Source organism: Epinephelus fuscoguttatus, linkage group LG3 (genome assembly GCF_011397635.1).
Source record: "Epinephelus fuscoguttatus linkage group LG3, E.fuscoguttatus.final_Chr_v1".
Taxonomy (NCBI): domain Eukaryota; kingdom Metazoa; phylum Chordata; class Actinopteri; order Perciformes; family Serranidae; genus Epinephelus; species Epinephelus fuscoguttatus.
Genome location: NC_064754.1, coordinates 39,965,045 through 39,985,758, shown reverse-complemented (window position 1 = coordinate 39,985,758; position 20,714 = coordinate 39,965,045). Strand labels below are relative to the sequence as shown.

Below are 20,714 nucleotides of genomic sequence, written 5' to 3'. Positions count from 1 at the left end.
ATCAGCTCTCAAGTTGACATATTTCCCTGCCATTAGCACGTAGCTTCATTTAGCTGTGTAGGCCACATAATGGAAACTCTTGCAGTAGCGTGCTTGGAGCAAATGACCATGTGAAGAAATTCAGCACACTATGATGTCATACTGTAGCCAGAGTAGAAAAAACATTGGAATCAGAGTATTCAGGATGGTCTGAAGTCTGAGGTTTTCGCTACTTTTGCATATGTTAACCTCATTATTTGATACTTTGGCTGCGTTTAATATGAACATCTGAGATTGTACCACTATATCTAACAAACAAAATATGGAAAAGCACAATAGGTCCCCTTTAATGTTAGCATCTGATCTAATAGAATTGTCATCGCAAGGCATGTAAATCAAGCAACAAGGCTGAATCCTGTAACAGTGTAATTTATTAAAATAAATTCAAAAAGTTTTAAACCACTATGCCACAGTGGTGCAAAGTAAACAACTTTAAATACTTAGAAATTTTTACAAGAAGTAAGGTCCAAGATGTTTCATGCTGGATGAGAGACCTCAATGTGATGCACTGCACAACACAAGCCTGTCTTCTGCTATTCCTATTACAAGAATGGAAGGTTGCCATCAGGTGAGGACTGCTGCCCTTTAAATTCAAAGCTTCCACTCACACCTCTGTGATGTACTAAATTAAATGAAGAAAAAAGTATTTACACACTTAAACCTCATTTACATTTTAACAGTTCAGATGCAGCATCCCCTTTAAGGATGGTGGTTTTGGTAAGGGTATTCAGTGTCCCTAAATGGTCTCAGTACCCTTTTCCTCCAGTGTCCTTCAGTTATCACTGATCAATAAACTAATTAAAAAGGATTCCACAACACAGTTGCTGTTCACTCCATGTAATACAAGACCACTGATCACTGAGAGGAGTGCAAAGAAAGGAAAAGAAGCTAGGTTTGAAATAACAGACAGCCATAAAAAAGTCTGTATTGTAGTGTGGCCAGGGTCTCCGTCTCCAGCCGTGTCTGATTTACAGATTCTCCATCACTCCTCTGAGGGCATGAAGCAGCGAGGGAGAGGATCTCACTTCTTTACAGGAAGACCGTCTGAATAGTCCTCCAGTACGCCTGCCAAATGGTTGTTGTGAGTCTTGAAGTGTCTCTTCCTCTGCCCACCTTGCTTCTTCCTCTTTTGAACTGGTAACTGCAGGGAGCACAGAAACACAGTCAGCAACACTGATTTAAGATGCTTCATTAACAAGGTACAAATGTCAACAGTCAGTGTTAAATGTTAAAACCTCTGTTTCTAGTGAAATAAAGGTGAGTATATTTAAATTTGGAATGAAAACGAAGCAGACGGGAGACCAGGGGACACCGACCACTTTCTTTGGTCCTGTTTCTTGCATGGAGGAGATTCCTTGTTTCTTCAGGTACTCCTCGATCTTCTCTTCGTCCATGGAATCAACTGGAACGCTCCTCCACAATTTCTGGAATTCTGCAATTAACAGACAAAGGTTTGAGCCAATAATACACTGACTGAACATCCAGACTCCCAATTATTTCATAATTCTGATCATAATTCTCATTAAATAACAGCTGGGATAGGCTTTAACTCCCCCACGACCCTGAAAAGAAGTGGTTACGGATAATGGATGGCTGGATATAAAATAACAAAACAAACTCAGTGCAAGACTGGATAAAAAGTACAAAATGAAAGAGACAGTAAGCTTAAAAGATGATTTTGATGTAGATAATTATATCTGCAAAGAAATTAACATGTATAATAAAGGGGCAATAACCATGAAAATGTTTAAATTATTGTGTATTTTGTATGTTTGATCAACCAAATCAAAAAATAGAAAATACAAACTTATTTTATCAGACTAGCAGTTCAAACCAGGATATTAAATTGACAAAAAAGACATTTAAAGTACAATGACATGAAATGGTGAAAGGCAAATCCAAATCTAAATGTAGGGCTCGGCAATAGACAACATATCACTATATATCTCACCAAATACCTTGATAGACTATTGGTGCTTTGACAAAATATTATCACAATGATATTTTTGATAAATAATCATTATTGATGCGGATATAATGACTAAGTGGGTAAAGACAAATAATAGAGCAGCTAGAATAGTCTGGCAAGTTCAGAAAATGACATCACTTTACTGTAATGCAGCCTTTAAAACCAGGAAAAAAAAAGAGAGAGAGAGAGAGAGAGAGAGAGAGAGAGAGAGAGAGAGAGAGAGAGAGAGAGAGACTTGTTTTTTGGCACCCGAGCATTACCGCACCTGGTATACCGACACACCACCACTTAATCCAGTTAAAACAATACTTACAACTTGGATCAATGCTATGAAAAACCTTTTGAGTCTTTTGATGGAACATGATGGGTAATAGAGGATTGGACACATATTCTGACCTAATGACAGCGTCAGAGGAAGGGTGTCACACCTTTTTTTCATCTCTCTTGTTTAGCAAGATGGTATAACTCAATGAATTACTGTCATCTGTGGTGCTCATAACTGTAGTTTCAGTAAACGAACTGAATTGTAGAGAATCTAACCAAGCTAACAATGTGTAGCATCTCCATACTGACAGAAGTTTAAACGTTTATATCTGTATGTGCAATCTTAACAGCTAATTGATGTTAGCTCAAATGGGTAGCCAACAACCTGTTGTACACATCCAAAGAACTTCTATAATGATTGGGTTTATTCGTCCAAATGTGTAGCCACACCGGCCTGGTAAAACTGACCAGATGTTTACTATATATTGCCCAAGCCCTATCTAACCTCAAACCTTTGTATGGTAGCAGCTAAAGAGCCAAAGTGTGATGTTTTATATCGTAATGTGACAATTTTAACAATTCCTTGATCATCTAAATCTCCACATTAAATACAGACACTCAGTGACAGACAGAAATACAGCCAAGACAAACAGACAGTGAGAGAGAGCCAATTATTACAGTTGACTGACAAAGCTGACTTATGCTCACCTTCATCCACCATAAACTGGCAGTGCTTGTCATTGTAGAATAGGATCTTCTTCTTATCTGGTCTTGTCACAAAGATAATTTGATCCCCCAAAGCCTGTGAGACACAAATGCGTGTGTCCCCTCCATTAATAAACATAATGCACAGTACACACTAGGTGACATCTTTGTGCAGACATAACTGTGCTTTCATATGAATGACATTTCTTGTGTGCTACCTTGATGGCCTTGGCTGAGTTGGGCAGCCCCTCCTCTACGTCGTCCAGCAGCACCCCTCCCAGGCCCAGCTGGTCGTGTTTGTCCAGCAGCCTCAGTAAGGCTTTCTTGTCCTTCAGGTTGTACTTGGGCTTGAAGCCGTACGTCCCATCCCGGACGTCAATTTTCGGGTTGTTGACCAAGGCCTTAGATTGTCAGAAAGTGAAGAAGTAGATGTCAAGTTTTAAGCAGCTAGTTAAGTAGCGAACCAGCTGGAAGATGTCAATGTGTATTTAAACAATTTTGTGATGTAAAAATTATGTGAATTTATACAGGCTAATTATCTGCTAACCTTAAAGGGTATCTTTGGGTATTTTTCCAACCTGGACCATATTTTCCCAGGTGTTTGTGTCTAAGTGACTAATGGGGATAAAAATGGTTGAAACTGGTCCAATATTGAGCAAGAATGCTGGAGCCAGCAGCTGTAAAAAAAGCTGCAATGTAACCACTCAGGGCATTTGTGCATTGTCAATTTATGGCCATTAATAGCGCTTGTTATTACCACTGGCAGTCTCAAAATGTTATTTCAAGTGTCTGACAACATTATGCAATCCCTCCAGGATCTCGTGGCAAAAAAACCCCTTGAATCTGCAGCCAACTTTGTCAAAAATCGCAATAAAAATTGCTGTATTTTATGTGATTTTTATGTGATGACAAAAATTGCGGCTAATGACAAAAGGAGAAAAAAAAAAGTACATTTTTTTTAAACTACTAACTCCAAAAAGTAAGTCATGTAATCACTTGCTATAATAATCATACTGAATATTACTAAAATAGCTGCAAATGTTTTTTCATAGTTCTTTTCTTTAGTGTTATTTAATTAGTTTCAAAACATGGACTCCAATAATAAAAAATCTTGAGTGAATATTGAAGCTCTCAAACCAGACAATGTGACTGTAAAACATGTAAGCTACATCTTCTGTAAACATAACATTTTAATGAAGTCAACACATATTGTATGCATTTAAACAGAGCAAATTCTTATGTCAATACAGAGTGTTTCTCCATACTGCAATGCCATTAGTGTGATCTGATGACGTTTCAAATGACGACAGATGTGCGACGACTTCCGGTCAGCTGGAAAATGCGGAAAAATTGCGGGCCCCCACAAATATTGCGGACTTTTGTTGAATTTGTGTTAATTATTGCGATCACAATTTTCTGGAGGGACTGATTATGGAAAGGATTCACTTCAGAGATAGACCGTTTTGTCAAAGAGTAAGATCCTTTTTAGGCCCGTTTCCACTGAAGAAGTTCCTGGTACTATCTGGGGGGCAGGAACTACTACAGGAACATCCTCTCGCTTGGCCCTCTCATCCACCGTGTCTCCACTAAGAGAGCGGAGTTCCTGTAAAGTTACGGGCTCTGGATGTGATGTAATCGTTGCGTGACCATTTTGACCGGGGCGACATAGGGACGCCGTTAGCTGTTAGCCGATAGCGGTGTCTGTAATAACTCACTGAACTCACAAAGTGGCCCATGAAAAAAAAAAAAATTCCAGCGGATGTCTTAGTTACAACATGATTGAGCTAACTGGAGTAGTTTCATGTCGTATCCGACAACGGGAGGCTTTTAACAGATGACGTCCTGATGTTAGCTTTGCTGCTGCTGTTAGCTGTCCCTGTCAGCTGATGCTTTCTAGACATCGTGATTTCCCAAAACTGAATAAATACCACACATACCAACACAAAACTGCTTTGCTAGCTCACTCATGTTGTAACTAAGATATCCGCTGGAAAAAACATGTTTTTCACCGACCGGTTATTGAGTTTATTTACATGGCGGTGGAAGCTATATGACCGAGTTAACCCTCATCTGCTGAGTTTTAAAAATGCCGGCTATTTTGTTGCTTTCTGTTGACGTCAAATCCCTCCTTGAGTATATCCAGTCAGCACCAAGTAACCCCCAAGCCCCAGCCAGGAGTTTCTCAGGGCCGTTCTGAGTACCTACTCCGAGGCAGGGACTTGTTTAGACCCTGTAAAAGTTCCGGAACTCTGTCCTTCGGGGGTGGTTCCTGCGGTGGAGACATGCACCAACGGCCCCGGCCCCGTAAATTTACCCCGAAGTTCCTGCAATGGAAACGTGCCTTTTGCTTCACCAGAAACAGCCCCAAAATTGCTATCATAAAACCCACCAGACTCCATTTAAATAAATAGTAATTTTATCCTCCTCAAACACACTTTCTTCAAAGTTGACAGAAACAAAACTCATAATACCATCTGGGTTCATCTTTCCACTGTTCCAACAATCATCAGCTCTGGTTTGGTTGAAATAATCTCTTAATTCACCCAATCAGATGTGAAAATATGCTGGCTCTATACACGCTACTATTACTGTTGATTTTAGTCTAGTGGCTTTAGCGATAGCTATTTCAGGGCTGTTTCTGGTTAAACATAAAGGATCTTACTTTTTAATAAATATGTCTATGTCTGTATGGATCCATTTCATAATGTTGTCAGACACTTTGAATAATCATCAGAGCCTGTCAGTGGCAAAAACAAGGACTTTTAGTGGACATAATGGACAACACACAAATGCCTCGCATGGTTTCATTCCAACTGTTTCAGCAGCGTTCTCAAACAATACTGAACCAATTTCAAAAACTGTTGTTCTCATTAGTCAGTCAGACACAAAACCATGGGAAAATATGGTCCGGGTTAAAAAAACAAAAAACAAAAAAACTATTTTACACCATTCATCTATTTAGGGATAAATCTTAACGTGTTGTCAGCAGTATCTTCAACATGGTATTGAATGTTGTATGGATGTGCATTATCTGCACCATCACTCAGCTTCTACTCAATGGCTACCGTCTTTTGCAATATACAGGATGTTGTGGTTGTGGCTCACATCAGCCTACAGATGATTTAAGATGTAAAACAGGTCAGTGAAATGATGTAGGGTGAGGAGACGTGTACTCCTGGTGATGAATAGCAGGTGGTATCATACTGAAGAAACACAAACACACCTCGGTCATGAGCCACTGTTTCTGTTTCATGCTGATGTCAAGAAGTTTGGTCTCATCCAGAATCTCTTCTAGGGTCAGGAAGTGTGTATCACCATTCTGATGCCTTGTCTGAGAGTACAGAACAGAAAAGCAAATGGATTTACATAAAGAATACACACACACACACACACACACACACACACAGAGTCAACACAGTATAAACCTTCCAAAGCGCTTATTTCAAAATGTAAGCAATTCTTAGCTCCCACCTCGACAGGGTTTCAGCCAAATGACTACAGTGATTTTGTGCCTTACATCCAACTGTCAGGCTATTTTACACAGTTTGAAACTGTGTATTCAACAGATGGCACCAAAAAAATGCACACATTAAAAGGAAATCTGTCAACTTGAGTGTGAGTTCTGCAGCGAGGGATGAGTCAGACAGCTCGTGTGACAGGGCCTGGCTGACTCTTCGCAGAGTCACAGCATGATAAACAAGCTGTTAACATACCAAAAGAAAGACTGGGGACCAAATGTTACGCAGCGGACACGACTGACTCACTGGACTGACACAACAGACAACAAGTCAATCTTTTCAAGCGCTCTGATGGAGATGACGACATGCTTAAAATCTAGTAATTAAGTGGATGCTGTTGTGAGAGCTTAAAATAAATTTGGAGAGGAACAATGTCCATGAGACTTCAAAACACCATTGTCTCAGATAGTGCTCATTTGCAGAGGCAAACGCATTAACAAGATAAATACAATCACCACTGAATTACCAGAGAATGTTCCTTTTATCACAGACAAAATGTCTCCGGAGGCTTACCTTCATATAATTGACTATTTTGGCGAGGCAGCCAAACTTGTACCCAGAGCTTGTTTTGATGTTAAAGTTGCCATTACTAGACTCTGTGGAGGAAAAGAGTAACAACAGTTAAGGCAAAATATTTAAATGTCACATCAGTATTGTTTTACGCTGACACCAGTGGACTACACGGACAGGTAGAGGCCACAGGTTGTTGTGATAAAACTGTTTAAAATCATGAACATTTAAGGTGCTCTGTACAAAATTCAGACCGTATGGGATGTCTGCACATGGTTCTCAAAATGAAGGTAGCAGTTAATGGTGCTAACTCCATAAACAGTGCTAAACAACAGCAACAGTGCTGACTGAGCTTGAGTCTGAGAGTTTGTTAACCTGGGGGAACCGAAGGTTAGGTGCTACACTTGGGTTAGGTTAACGACACTGATTGATAACTGCCGTATGAGTGCAGCGCAAAGTGACGGCAATGAAGTATCCAGCATGCACATGTACACGCGCCTGTCCAGTTCACCACAACAAACTATAGGAGAAGCTCTGTTACAACACACAGAGGCAGCATGACTTCATTCTTTGGTCAGGATGCCATTACTCCACTTTGTCTTTACATAGCGAATGATGGTTTGCTGCTATATCAATGCTCTGAATGTTGCGTACATAATAGTTAAAACATGATTTGCACACTAGCTTGTCTTATATTACAACAAATAAATTACATGATTTTCTTTGGTGTTCACTAATCTTTGTTTAATCAGGCTGAAATTTTTCATTGCATGCACTGTTCTACATTTTTCTTACTGTCAACAGAACAGTTCCCAAGGAAAGACTGAAACTAAGTTTCTTGTCCTGTCTGTAGCATTCGGACTCTAGCATATTTGTTATGCCGAAGATGTCACTGTTTACAAAAGGGCCAAAAATATATACTTAAAATTTTCTTCAAAAGTTGATTTTTTTCCCCAAAATTTGAATAACACACATTTAGTGTGCTAGTGAGTAGCTATGGCAGCAGTGACAAAATAAGCTGCAGTAGCTATACTGATATGTTCAGAGCAAACAGTGCATCAATGGGTTTCATTGATGTTTTTGTAATAATATTCGGGCAGTGATGGAGTTCTATGGCACAAATGAATAATATACAGTAGGCTTTGGCTACACAGCTAAAACGTGTTATTTGGATCATCTTGATAGTTTTGGTCCTTTGCTGAAAATAAAAAAATATATAATATTGCCAGCTTTATCCTTCGCCAGCTGAGGAGAGACCACAGCCATTTTCTAAGGGGTCCCTTGACCTCACTCCTTAAAATATCTGAATGAAAATGGGTTCAAGTTTATGCTAATCCCATGCAGTCTGGGGTAAAAACCAAGCAGCTTTTTGGATACAGTATAAATGTTTTATTTCTGCCTATTGTATTTTAATATTTCTGCACACTGGGGTCCAAAATCTGTCTTGCAATTGCATAAATTGTGTATGGATGGAAATCTGAGACACGTGGATTCAGTGAGCCCAGCTGCATTCATGTATGATGGTGTTAGTCCCTGTAGCAGCCATTCCACTGAAGTGAGACCATTTTTTTGAGGCAGACATCACTGTATAAAATGTCCTCTTGTGACCTCTAGAGTAATCACAGCCTCATGATATTTTACAACCACAAACTAAAGACCTTGGGCATTGAGAGGATGGGTGGCTTTCATAGATATATTAACAATACGGAGGGTTCTCAGCAGAACAGAACGCTCACCATCCAACTGGACAAAAAAAAAATGCAATTCTTACAGAAATATCCCAATGTCAACAGTGTTTGATACCATTTCACAGCATGGATTTTTCTATGGTGTAAGTCTTGCTGTCTTGATGTGGTATTTTAAAGGGATTTTTGACCATTTTATTAACTCTTAAGTCCAAAAACTATTAAATTAAGCACCAAATCTGTGTAACAAATGGTATCAATTTACAAGACACATTTGACAGTGGTAATAGCTATCATATACTTCCATCATCATGTTCTAAGCCCCTATACACTATAAACTTTCACAGGTTTAATGGGCGCTTAACCAAAACACAATGCATATTACCAGTTTATGACTAGAAAATTCACACACAGTGCTGAGCTGCAACTCAAATCAATGTTCAGGTTCCCAGCTTTCAGATGATATATACAAAAATGGGTCTATGGTAGGGAGGAGGGAAGTAGAAGAGGTTAATGTAACAAAAGCATCCTACAAAAATACTGCAGAAGTACTACACGAGAGGAATCTGATAAGAATGATTTGAAGTGCAGCCAGCTGGTCTTATTCTCTGCTGGAGTCCAACATTGCTGCTCCCCCCTTGAGACTGTCTGAGGTCTGGACCCAGCACTCGCCAATCAAAGCTGAAAACAGACACTGATTCATGAATGATTCATGGTGTGGGCGGGAGCTTGTGTTGGTGCGAGCTGCACTGTAGGCAGGACGCTGAAATTGTGACAGGCCGGTTAACGAATGGTGCAGAGGCAGGGCTAAGAGGAGAGAGCCAATGATGGAGAGAAGCCTGTGCCGTTCAGCCGAGACATGGAGAGCTGCAAGGAGTGGCGGAGGGAGCGAGCGAGTGCACGAGCGGCGGCTGAGAGTGCACGAGAGTGCTGGGCAGGAAAACAGGTCGAGGAGTGAACGCGGAGGAGGGAGAGAGTGGAAGACGGAGTGATAGGTGGAGCACCAAAGACAGGAGAGTGCATCTGTTGACTTGCATCTTCTTAAGACAGAGCCAGACACACAGGTGAGTCTGCATATTTTTTCCAGAATAGCATCATCAGTATAATGTGTGTGTGGTTGACATCAACAGATCATAACAATCCACAGCATGATTTTAAGTTAAGGTTCTTCTTCTGTGTAGCTATGAGGGGTTTTTGGTGTGCAATCCAGCATTCACAGGGTATATCATACATTGTTTAAATGGATCACATCTATTTATGAAGCCAATTCCTTCCTACATGTGGAAAATGTAATTCAGCAATAACTAAGCTAAGAGCTTTAGGTGGCAATTGCAATATTTAGGCCAAGAGTTAGCAAACACGCAGTGGATTAAATAAACATGGATTTGTCCGTCTGCACTCTTCCCCCTAGAATACCAAACATCAGGAACTCTGTGTGTGTTTCTATGACTATATGTGTGCTCATATGCATCCTGCCTGTCTTTGCGGAGATGTATGAGTCGGTGCAAACTGCAGCTCTTAAGACAAATCAATGAGGGACTGACAGCTGTGAGGAGCCAGCCTGGGGCATTAGGCATAAGTGTGTTTGGTGTGTGTGCATTTAGTGAGAGGCAGCTGCTGTATAGCCAGAGAGAGCAATATATATTCCTACAACACCTTTAAGAGCGCGGCTGGGGTGGGGCTCATTTTGGGGTGAGATAACAGATGCTGTAGGGAGCCAATCTGTTATTGAGTATGTGACTGCTCTGACAAAAGAGAGGAGCAGAGAGACCATGGGGGTGGGGGTGTTGGGGGGGCAGCACCAGGCGAGACAAATTAGTAAAAAGAGGTTGTTGTCATGGCAATAACTTGAAGTGAAGTTGATATTATGTGCTGGGTCTGTGATAAGAAGATGCTAAAGAGGGAGTTAAGTTGAGTCGACTGTGAAGAAAATACCACTAAACACTTACCACATTCTGTAAAAACTGTGAACAGCTGTTGTTCAGTCTGCTCCCATAAACAAATTAACAACTCACAGTAAATGTACTTAACTGTGTGTGACCTCTTGATAGTCGTTATTTTCCTGCCTCACCCAGCCTACCTCAAATCGTACCGTCAGTGTTTTGGCCCTTAGGTAATTTCCTGAGGTGAAAATCTCTTGAGACGACTGAAGCCACTACCACAACGGCTTCTACCATGTTACGGTTTCAAGTAACATGGAAAACTGAATTACTATCACACTAGAGGCCTTTATCTGTCTCTTTTAAGTGCACTAAAATACAGTCTCACACATACAGGTCATACTTTACAGGGCTCATCAATAACAATTGCCCGATTGCCCAGGGCAAGGGAAATGCAAGATCGGGCTAGTAAAGCTAGAAACTCACATGTCCGATCAGGCAAGTGGTGAAAAAAAAGAATTAAACACAATGTGTCTTTTATCAAAGCTGATAATGGAAGTAGCCAAAAAGTGAGCTGTCTCGCTTCCTTCTCATCTCTGTTGCACATGTGCAGTACTCACAAGAAAATGGCAGCGGGTAAAGACAGAGTTTATGAGCTGAAGCGCAAGTGAGTATTTCCAGTATCCTGGAAACTCAATTTACTGACCATGAGCTAAATCTCGCTCCTGATAGGGTGCTGGGTGGCACCCCAACTGTTTTCTAATTCACAGTCAAAATAAACTCATTCATACTGGGATTTTTTTTTGTATTTTCAATTAGAATAAGGTGCAGAAGTGTATTTAAAAAAGCACCAAAATAGAGCTTGTTTACACAAAAAATAATGCCAGGAAGCATCCCTCAGACCCCTTGACTAAGGTCTGGGCTAAGCCCTGAAGGTCCGCAAATCCCAGAAACACCCCTGCATACACCTGACCTATGCGGGGCTACTGTACCTGGCCCCTGGCCTCCTGTCATTTTGCAGAATTGGCCCCCAGGCAAAGCAAGTTGAGTTTCCCTGCATTAGAGAATGTGGGCAAAAGAATGAGTAAACATAACTGATTGTAGCATTTTTTGTGATTTGATAACCACTAATAAAAAAACCCAATTTGTAAAAGGAGCAAGTAACAACTGACTTTGTTTTCTGATCTACTTGCCCAGTAGGGCAAGTAAAAAAAGACAAAAAACAAAAAACACATTAACATTGAACCCTGCTCTGAGATGCCACAAATTTATCCTGCATACATGAAAGTGTCTGTTTTTACATACAAAATATTCAACTGCAGTTGTAAGATTGTAGAAGAAATACACACAGACAGAGCGTAACCTTACAGGATTAGCCCAGTGTAAAGAGAAGCACTTACGCTCCTCTTCCCCAGTTCTGTGGTTCACTCAAGTAATCTGGGTCAGCTTCCTTGGCCTCACTATGTGATATAAAAATGTCTGTGTGCATATGTGTGTTTGGAGCATGTATGTGCACATGTGTGAATGAGTGTGTGTGTGTGTGTGTGTGTGTGTGTGGGCAGAAATGCTGGCACGCTCTTCCCTGAGGATTTTAAAATGGTAGGCTGAAAATGTGCAAGGATAGCTGAGGAGAGACCAAATGGCCTGACGATGCGCATACTGCAGAACATCTTTTAACTTAATTACTAGATTGCAGATCCTTGACTTCAACATTTGTGTCAGGTGTTACGGCAGAAGAGTTGCAAACCAAGCATAGATGTAACATTCCCCTGTGCAGCCATCCTCTTCTACCAGGCTTTTAAGTCTATTTTTGTTCTGAGCAGATGGCCTCAGTAGGGTTTATGCTCTTTTGCAATATTACTGTTTGCTCTAATAACACACTGTCTTTTCTTTTAACTAACAATTGTTTCTCTAGTGAGACTGTGTCCCTGTCAAAAAGTGCATTAGCTGTGTAAAAGTGATAATGAAATTCAGGCACATGATCTGTAGAGTTTTATTTTTTAAGACATCCTTCAACTACTTTAATTTTTTAATCATTCTCTCACCATGGAAACAAGTATTTTATAACCACCACGCTGCTCTAATTTGGTCTCCCTGTCACCACATCACAGCGAAACACAGAACCGAACACTGTCACAAGCGTTAACAACCTGCCTTTCTCCCTGTTTTTGTCACTTCAAACCAGAAATCATGGCAAACATCACTTCTGCTATACACCCAAGCAATCTCCCGTGGCACCCTGAGGCGGTCCCACTCTCCCATGTCTCCATGCAGGTCCAGGAGGTCTACCCTTTCCACGACGGCTGGAACGTGGCCTGCTTCATTATCCTTCTGCTCTTCATCCTCACTGTCGTGTCTCTGGCTGCCTTGGCCGTGCTCTATGAGCTGCTGGACTGTGGGTGCTGTGCCAAAGGGAAGACACATCACCAGCTACAGGAGGAGGGGCCGGGGAGCTGCGGCAAGCTAATGACCAGCATTTGCAAGGAGCCGGAATCCCACACTGAGGTGGTATAGGGTGAGGCAAGGATGAAGATAAGGAAGAGTAGGAATTCGGCTTTCAGTTCTGAACTGGGTTGACCTGAGTGTTGGCCGAATTAGAAAAGAACTTCTAAAACGTGCCCAACAGTGTTCAGTTGCTCACAGTTGAAAAGATACAGATGGAAGAGACCAGATAACAGAACAATGTAAAAAAGAAAGGGGGCGGCTTGTCACTGATTTGGAGTGAGTCTAGTTAGCTTTTCATTCCTGTTCAGAGGAATTCTTCACACATGTACATTCACTACCACTTAACACACAAGGCGGACCCCGAAAGCCATACTTAACACCAGAAACACCACCAGAAGAAAGACAGAGAACTCGAGTCGTCTAATAATAACAACAATAGTACTAGAAATAGTACTAGTGAGGCCATGTTAACATGAAAACACTAATAAGACCAAATATCAACTAGTTTTCATCTGCCCTGTGAGTACTGCACGTACCTGTGAGCTGGCTGAGAATTAGCTTCTATGAGATAAGGTAAAATGTTGTAAACAGGTGGAAAATCCTGTCCAAATCTAAAGACTTCAATATCCCAGTTTCCCAACAGGACCCGATGGACAACAAATGGTCGAGCTTTGTTGGACAACATTGCTGCTTCGAATAAAGCCTGTGTTTCTCTGTTCTCTAGTAAAGTGTATGCCAGTGTTGTCAACATGTTTAGCATCGCAACATTATCTTATAACAAGTGACACTTGGTTGGTGCACAGTGATGTAATATATCATGTAATTTTGAGCACAATGTATAAGCCTAACCCCAAGATGCTTAATAAATTGTCACTAAATTATGTACCAGCCTTTTTTTTCTGCTAAGAGAACAGATGTACGAAGGGAACTTCAAAGGGAAGATATATGAAGGGTGGCAGGGTAAAGTGTAGCCTGACCTACACGGTGATGCTGGGTAATTACAAAGAAGACGTGTTTGATTGTTTCTAATTCTTTGCAAACTTTCACTTCCGCATTCACTCACATTTTTACCAATGGATTTTCAAAATTTTCCCTAACTTTTCCATAATATCATCTCCTATTTCCATGACTTACAGTAGTTTAACAGGGTCGGCCTACGGGCAGGTGCAGGACTGAGTCCTAAAACCCAGAAATGCTACTCCTTGTTCCCTAATCTTAAAGTCAATAGGTTTTTGGATGGGTGGAAATATTGGTCATGGAACCATAGTGTAGTTTTTTTTAATTGCCTAACGTTAGCTTTTTACTTCTGGTGATTGCATTTATGCTTCAAAAATCATAAAAGTTGTGTTAATTTGTGAAGATTAGCTTGCTGAACAAAATGTGTGTTTCATACACTTTCATTTGCCTTTTTTTTGTCTGCAACATTCCAAAATCCATTGGACAAAAATTCTATTGACAAGGGAACCAGAGCGACCCTAACTTCCATTCCGGCCTACAAAAAGCATCATCCCTGCAGCGCTCTATATAGCAATGCAGCCATACATTATTACACACGCACTCCCCAGGCATTTGTGGCTAAGCAAACTGCTAGCACTTACTAACTTTACTTGCTCATTAGACATTCCTGCCACCAACTACCTGCATATGCCAAGAGACCAGACCTGCACATACAGGTACTTCAAGGCTGGGGTATAGAACACCAAAGATTCTGCAGATGTCGATGCAATTTGACATGTGCTTGGTTTATAATCTTGATAAGTCTGTATGCAATTATTTCTTGTTAAACAAATGTCTGTTTCATATTTATGTCTAATAATTATTTTGTGACCTTGCCTGAACCTGAGTGTACACGATACCTTAACAAAGGGTGATCACCATCATGGCCCATTAGTCCTCCCCAATCCAATTGGGTCAATGACCCAACACAGTGTTCAGGTATTGCTTTTCTGGTTATCTATACATATATAAATGTCTGGATCATAATACCTTGTGAATAAGAATATTTGATTGAATTATTGGGTATCACTACGCTAAGTGTTGTCTGTAAATAACTAACTGGTTAAGAGCCAACTGTTTAATCTATAGGCTGAGATTTAGCTGGAGACAACCGTCTGATGCTGCTATACTGAATGACTTTACTCAAGCTAACGTTAGCTATCCACTAGTAGTAACTGTCACCAGCATCATTTAGCCATTTACCAAAGTGACAGTGAATATTAACGAATATTTTATGCCTCAGATCTCAGTGTAAAAGTCTTAGTTAAACCGCTACACATCAGCTTTTCTGACATTTTCTTGTTTCTCTCCAGATGTGACAGTGCAATTCCCACCCCTAAAGGGAGTGCAGCCTTAGTGATGACACAATGCTGGTCTGGTTTATGTGTATCATGTGATACTAGTGATGTTTCAATGCTCACGCAGCAGTTGATTTAAAAATATTAATACAAAGAACCTTTTTCACTTAACATTGGACATGGATTTTTATGAACATATTTTAGATAAGAGCCATAACAATGTAAATTCAAATCTTTTCCAAAACATTCAGTTAATTCCAAACCATATCCAGGCCTGGAAAACATTCTAATTTCAAAACTTTTCCAGGTATATCACGATCAAAGGAACCTTGTCACTTCAAATTTCCAAAAGGCGTAATAAAGCCCTGATATTCTCAAAGCACAGTACTCACTGACAATGATCATTTGTGCTGACACTGGGCTGAGCCCACCTTGCTGTGCTAGTTGGAAGTGCCTCTCCAGTAGGCATAGATCAGGTCAAATGCAAACAGCCAAAAATATGATATTGATATTGCCATAGTTACCTACTTATACTGAAGTGGACATTTGTCAAACATGCACAGTTTTCTATTTCTGTATTCACTTTTAAGTGTGTGTGGGTGTGTGTCAAACACAACGGTGATCACTCTGCAGCGTTCACTCTAATTAACTCTTGAATGCACACCTCAGGTCTTTAGTGACCTGGGATTATATGACATCCTGTCTAATTCATTTCATTCCATGAAACTCAGCTCCCTGGTATTTCTCAAACCATTTGTTTTTTAACAATGTTCTGGTGTCAAAAAGTCCAAAATATTTAAAGTTTTTTAAAGCATCTGAGGCTACTGATGATGAGAATGTTTCAGTTTTAGCCATTTATGAATCAGATCATTTATAAGCAGAGCTGGAGCATGAGAACAAAAAAATACCTCAGGCAACATGAGAAAATGGTCAACATACAGTCCAAAGAGTGACTCCAAGAATAGTTAGGACTGATAAGGGAACCTAATATAGTCCCCGCAACTGCCTACAACTCACTGCAATAAACATGCAAGTTCCCCAATTTCCAGTTGGATAAGCCCTAAGATTTCACAAGAGTTGCACTTTCCTGGAAAAGCTTGACCCTCAACTTAGGCTGTATGTTGAAAGTTGAAGATTTAAATCATCAATCCGAGAACCCTTTGTCAACTGACATTCCTCAAGTCAAGCAGTATTTTTGGGGGGTTCAGTCAGCATCAATGTACTTCTAGGAATGTTTTGATCCCCAGATTTAGCTGCAGGGTGAGCACTTCTCATTTTCACATTGCTCACAGGTACAGGTAGCTGCGGACACAGACCCAGGGTGAGTCTGAGTGAGACAGAGGCAGCTGCCCAGAGGAAGAGAAGCTTTGCCAGGTCAGGCTCTGAGATGTTATCTCCTGCCTTCTGCTTAGAAGTTGTGAATTTACAGCTCACAGCAGCTTAATTCGATACAGTCTCTGGCTTTTGTTTGATATCTAGTGTTGGCAGAAAAAGTTGTTACACGTTTCTGATCCTTCATTAGCGAAAACGCATTAGCTCGGAGAGCTAACTTGGCGTGTTTACTTTATTATGTGAATGTTGCGGTCACCCTGGATGTCCTGCTCAGCCGCATTCAAACTCTCAAACCCGAACGCTTGAATATTTGACAGACCAAGAGCCAATTCCAATTTAACAGACATGATTCTAAGTCGGATACAGCCCAACCCTCAGCTGCTGTTGCCATGGCTGGAGAAAAGGAAAGAGGTGCCATGATGTACAAGAGCTGAGGGATGCTCTCAAAGCCTTTGTTTTTTTCCAGAAACAGTACCACAAAAACACTACAGATGCCACATTATGTCCATCCACACCCAACTGCAAGATAGCGGAGTAGTGCGCATGGTGCGCACAACCACGTTGCAATGACAACATGCAAATGATGTGATGTGCGATTACTAAGCTGAAGAATTTTGGCTTGGTAGGTGCCAGTCTAAGTTTAAGTTTATTTACTTTATTAATCCCCTGAGGGGAAATTCAATGTTTTCACTCTTGCTTGTCAATTACACACAGGTCTGAAAGACACACACATGCATATGAGCCATTACAGCAGCCAATGTGCAATATAATACAGTATCAAGGGGAAATTTACAAAGCTTTGCCAAAATATGCACACATTATTATTACAATCAACACAGCTGCTGGTCTCTAAATTTACCACTCAGTAAAAACAAGGTTTTCAATAATTAATAAAACTGTTTTTTTTTTTGTTTGTTTGTTTTTACTTTCTTGAAACTGCACAACCGGTACTGCACAAACACCTGGCCCCAGTGCAGTGTGCACACAGCAAGGCCCCATAGCTTAAAATCCAGTTCTGATCTCTAACTCTGTTTATGAACATACAAAACTGTGATGCATCCAATTTAAACATTGTCTGTTTTGTAGTAAACAATTTTATTTTGAAAGCTGTTCTTTGATCTGATCATTTAAAGAGGTATGCAGAGAAGAAATATCTATCCCGAAATTTTGAAGAGAACATCACTAAAGTCAAAAGCTGTGTCTTTTTCAGAGGCCCTTGTGTTTGAGCTTGCTGTTAAAATTACAACACTTAATGACTGGTGCTGCCTTGGCCACTGTAATGACATTACAAGACAACTTGTCTCAGCTCTGAAAATTTTGATTGGTGCATCTTTGCTGACACTTACAAGCCCAGTGATGAGCACCAGAACCATGCATTACAATGATACTTTCTGTCAGCGGCACTATGGCTTCCATCTCTACATGACTCACTTACAACACCAGGACAAAGCCATTCACTGCAACAGTCAAACATGTCAGGCATTATTTTTAAAAAGTCCTCTACACTTACCAGCGCTGTGTTTGGACCCAGAGGAACTCTCTTTGTCAGCTTTGGGCTTCTTCTTCTTGTGTGACCCAGAGTCAGAGGCAGCCTGTCTCTTCTCTACAGCTGGGGTTGACAGAGCTCTTTTCTTGAACAGCTCCCTCTCCCTCAGAAGCGCTGGATCCATCCTGGCTGACAGAGTACAGAATATATCATGATTTCAACAAGACAAAATAAAGCAAGTGATCCATCAGAAACGACTGTGTCTCTCCAAACAGATGCAGACACTCCATAACAACCTGGCACTTTTCATCACGCAATGAGGTAACTGAAAAGAATCATATTATTTTCATATTAGTACGAAATCAGGTTTGACACTCTTATCACAGCTGGATTGACCAGTTTGGGGGCTCTGGGGTAAAAAAAAATGTGCTACTGAGACAGCCATCAAGTGCAGTGCATGCATCAGACAACACATGCAAGCTTCATTATTTCCTCAGAGTCCAACCTATATTGCCATGTTGGTGTTACAGTAGCTGACCTTACGGTTTCAATGTGCTTGGTAATTTTATTTGAGACACGCTGATTAAGGAATATGCACCATCCAAGGTCTGGATTTTGACAAAGGATTCCCTCTACAAAGCAGGTCCCAGTGACAACCAGAGACCCTTACTTTGGCGCTTTAGGGGCCCTAAGGGATCAGGGGCTCTGATGCTGTTTAGCCCGTTTCTAAATGCAGCATTGGTTCAAACCAGTATAAACCATTGTACGTAACGTTTTCCATAGGTGAGCACTACCTTTGTACCACGGTTGTAACTGATCCCAGCAACCAGCAGCTAAACTGGGGAGACATGCAAATATTGCGTGAACATGACTGTTTAGCGCTCTTGCACCAACTTATACTGGCGTCCGACAGGAAAAGGCACCGAAGTTAAAGTCTCCAAAATGTATGTTAACAGCTTAGTAGGCTAACTGCAACATTAGCTAGCTAGTGCATTTGCCAACCGGGTTAGAAGTAACGTTAACAAGTTAGTCGGCATTGTTGTAAGTTAGCCTGACGTTGTTGCTGTATTTTGACAATGTGAAATCACAAAACAGCCATGGCTAACGTTATCTACTTTATCACGCGTTGCTGTGTAATGTGGATATATGAATAACAACTCAAAACGCAAAAGTACCGACACAGTCTGATACTCGCGTTGTCAGTTAGCGTTAGCTTGCCGATTTGTAATCTCGCTGAGCATACCTGACACTTTGTTCCTGCTCTCAGAGAAAGTGACGTCTTAGTCCAGGAGGACTCTCTAATTTCGGAGTGTCGACGGAAGAAATGCTTCCCTCGGCTTCCACACCGCTTTCACTTCTTTCTTCAGAGGTAAGTTAACGTTAACCAACTAACTTCATACACAGAACACCTCTTTTTTCTTCTCATGCTGCGCTTCCGTTTCTTGTTCGACTTGTCGGACATCGACAGTGAGTCCTTGAATGACGTCATCACGTATGAAAATCATGAAAATTCACAATTCAACAGAAATAAAGACAACAATAGTTTGCATTATATGGCACCAGTATGGTACGACAAATAGAAGCAATTATTGAAAACTAATTATGATAAAATGAATAAGAGAAAATAATGATGATACATACCTTACCCGTTAACTGTGAATGAATGATGATGGTAATGACCACTGATATTATAGAAGGGTGGACAGATTTTGAAGGAGCTCAGTACAGTTTCATGTGTTGTTGATTTATGGTTGATTATTACACCCCTTGACCATGAATTATCCACAAACTCTGACAAATGCTTGTTTTCTCCAGAGAGTACATGACAAAGGGCGCCCCCAAGTGGCTTAATTGTGCTACTGTATGAATTTGAGTGACAATAGTGGTGTAGGCTATTTGTGTAATTCACTTGATGTTTCTTGAAGTTTGAAACTTCATATTGAAAAGTCTGCAAGAAAAAAAAATGTGGCTACATTTCTTCCCTCTCCTGACTATGGTGATCTGTTGAATATGCATGCCTCTGCCCAATGCCTGCATCAGCTGGATACAGTGGAGCACAGCGCTTGTGGGTGTATCTCACTTAAACTAGTAAATATTGTTTGTGCTCAGATAACATGCTCCATTCCCATTTGCACTTAAATGTGTAAACAGTCTTATTTTTTCCTGCCCCTGCAGCCTTGACTTCTTGCAGATTTGCAGCTAGGTAGGCTGAGTCCAATTAGGGCATTTAAAAATGTAGAGTTTGTAATTGCTTCCTCAGCTAGATCTGTATCCTCTTGTCTGTCCTCTTGGTATATGACTCTGTGAGTTGATACTGTGTGTTTTGTTTTATGCATTTTTAATGTTTGCGTACGTATATGTGGTTTGAAACACTGTTGTTGCTATCTTTGCAAGGGTTGCCCTGAAAAGAGATTTTGTAATCTCAGTGGGGTTTACCTGGTTAAATAAAAGAAAAGTTGATGGTTATCATACTATGTACAGTTCTATGATATTGAAGAAAAAAATGCAACTGGACAAAGAATCTCCACTCTATTTTAGTTATTTTCAAAGGGGAGACTTTTTACTTATACTTCCATGAACAAAATGG

At 40.6% G+C, this 20,714-nt stretch overlaps 2 protein-coding genes across 3 annotated transcripts; one reads left to right on the top strand and one right to left on the bottom strand.

Annotated features, from left to right (window-relative positions):
* Positions 1 to 392: 392 nt before the first annotated feature.
* On the bottom strand, positions 393 to 19,581 carry gtf2e2 (general transcription factor IIE, polypeptide 2, beta). 2 transcript variants are annotated; one of them, XM_049572945.1, is made up of 8 exons: positions 19,371 to 19,581; positions 18,152 to 18,316; positions 7,009 to 7,091; positions 6,201 to 6,308; positions 3,196 to 3,378; positions 2,981 to 3,074; positions 1,356 to 1,471; positions 393 to 1,180 (listed from the first exon to the last, which is right to left on the bottom strand). In XM_049572945.1, exons 2-8 carry the CDS (start codon positions 18,309 to 18,311, stop codon positions 1,061 to 1,063), a joined length of 864 nt encoding a protein of 287 aa, XP_049428902.1. In that variant the 5' UTR covers positions 18,312 to 18,316; positions 19,371 to 19,581; the 3' UTR covers positions 393 to 1,060. The 2 variants fall into 2 exon arrangements, with proteins under 2 accessions (XP_049428902.1, XP_049428903.1); XM_049572946.1 differs by having other exon boundaries at positions 18,152 to 18,312.
* On the top strand, positions 7,106 to 14,808 carry smim18 (small integral membrane protein 18). The gene is made up of 2 exons (XM_049572953.1): positions 7,106 to 9,754; positions 12,756 to 14,808. Exon 2 carries the CDS (start codon positions 12,761 to 12,763, stop codon positions 13,082 to 13,084), a length of 324 nt encoding a protein of 107 aa, XP_049428910.1. The 5' UTR covers positions 7,106 to 9,754; positions 12,756 to 12,760; the 3' UTR covers positions 13,085 to 14,808.
* Positions 19,582 to 20,714: the final 1,133 nt, after the last annotated feature.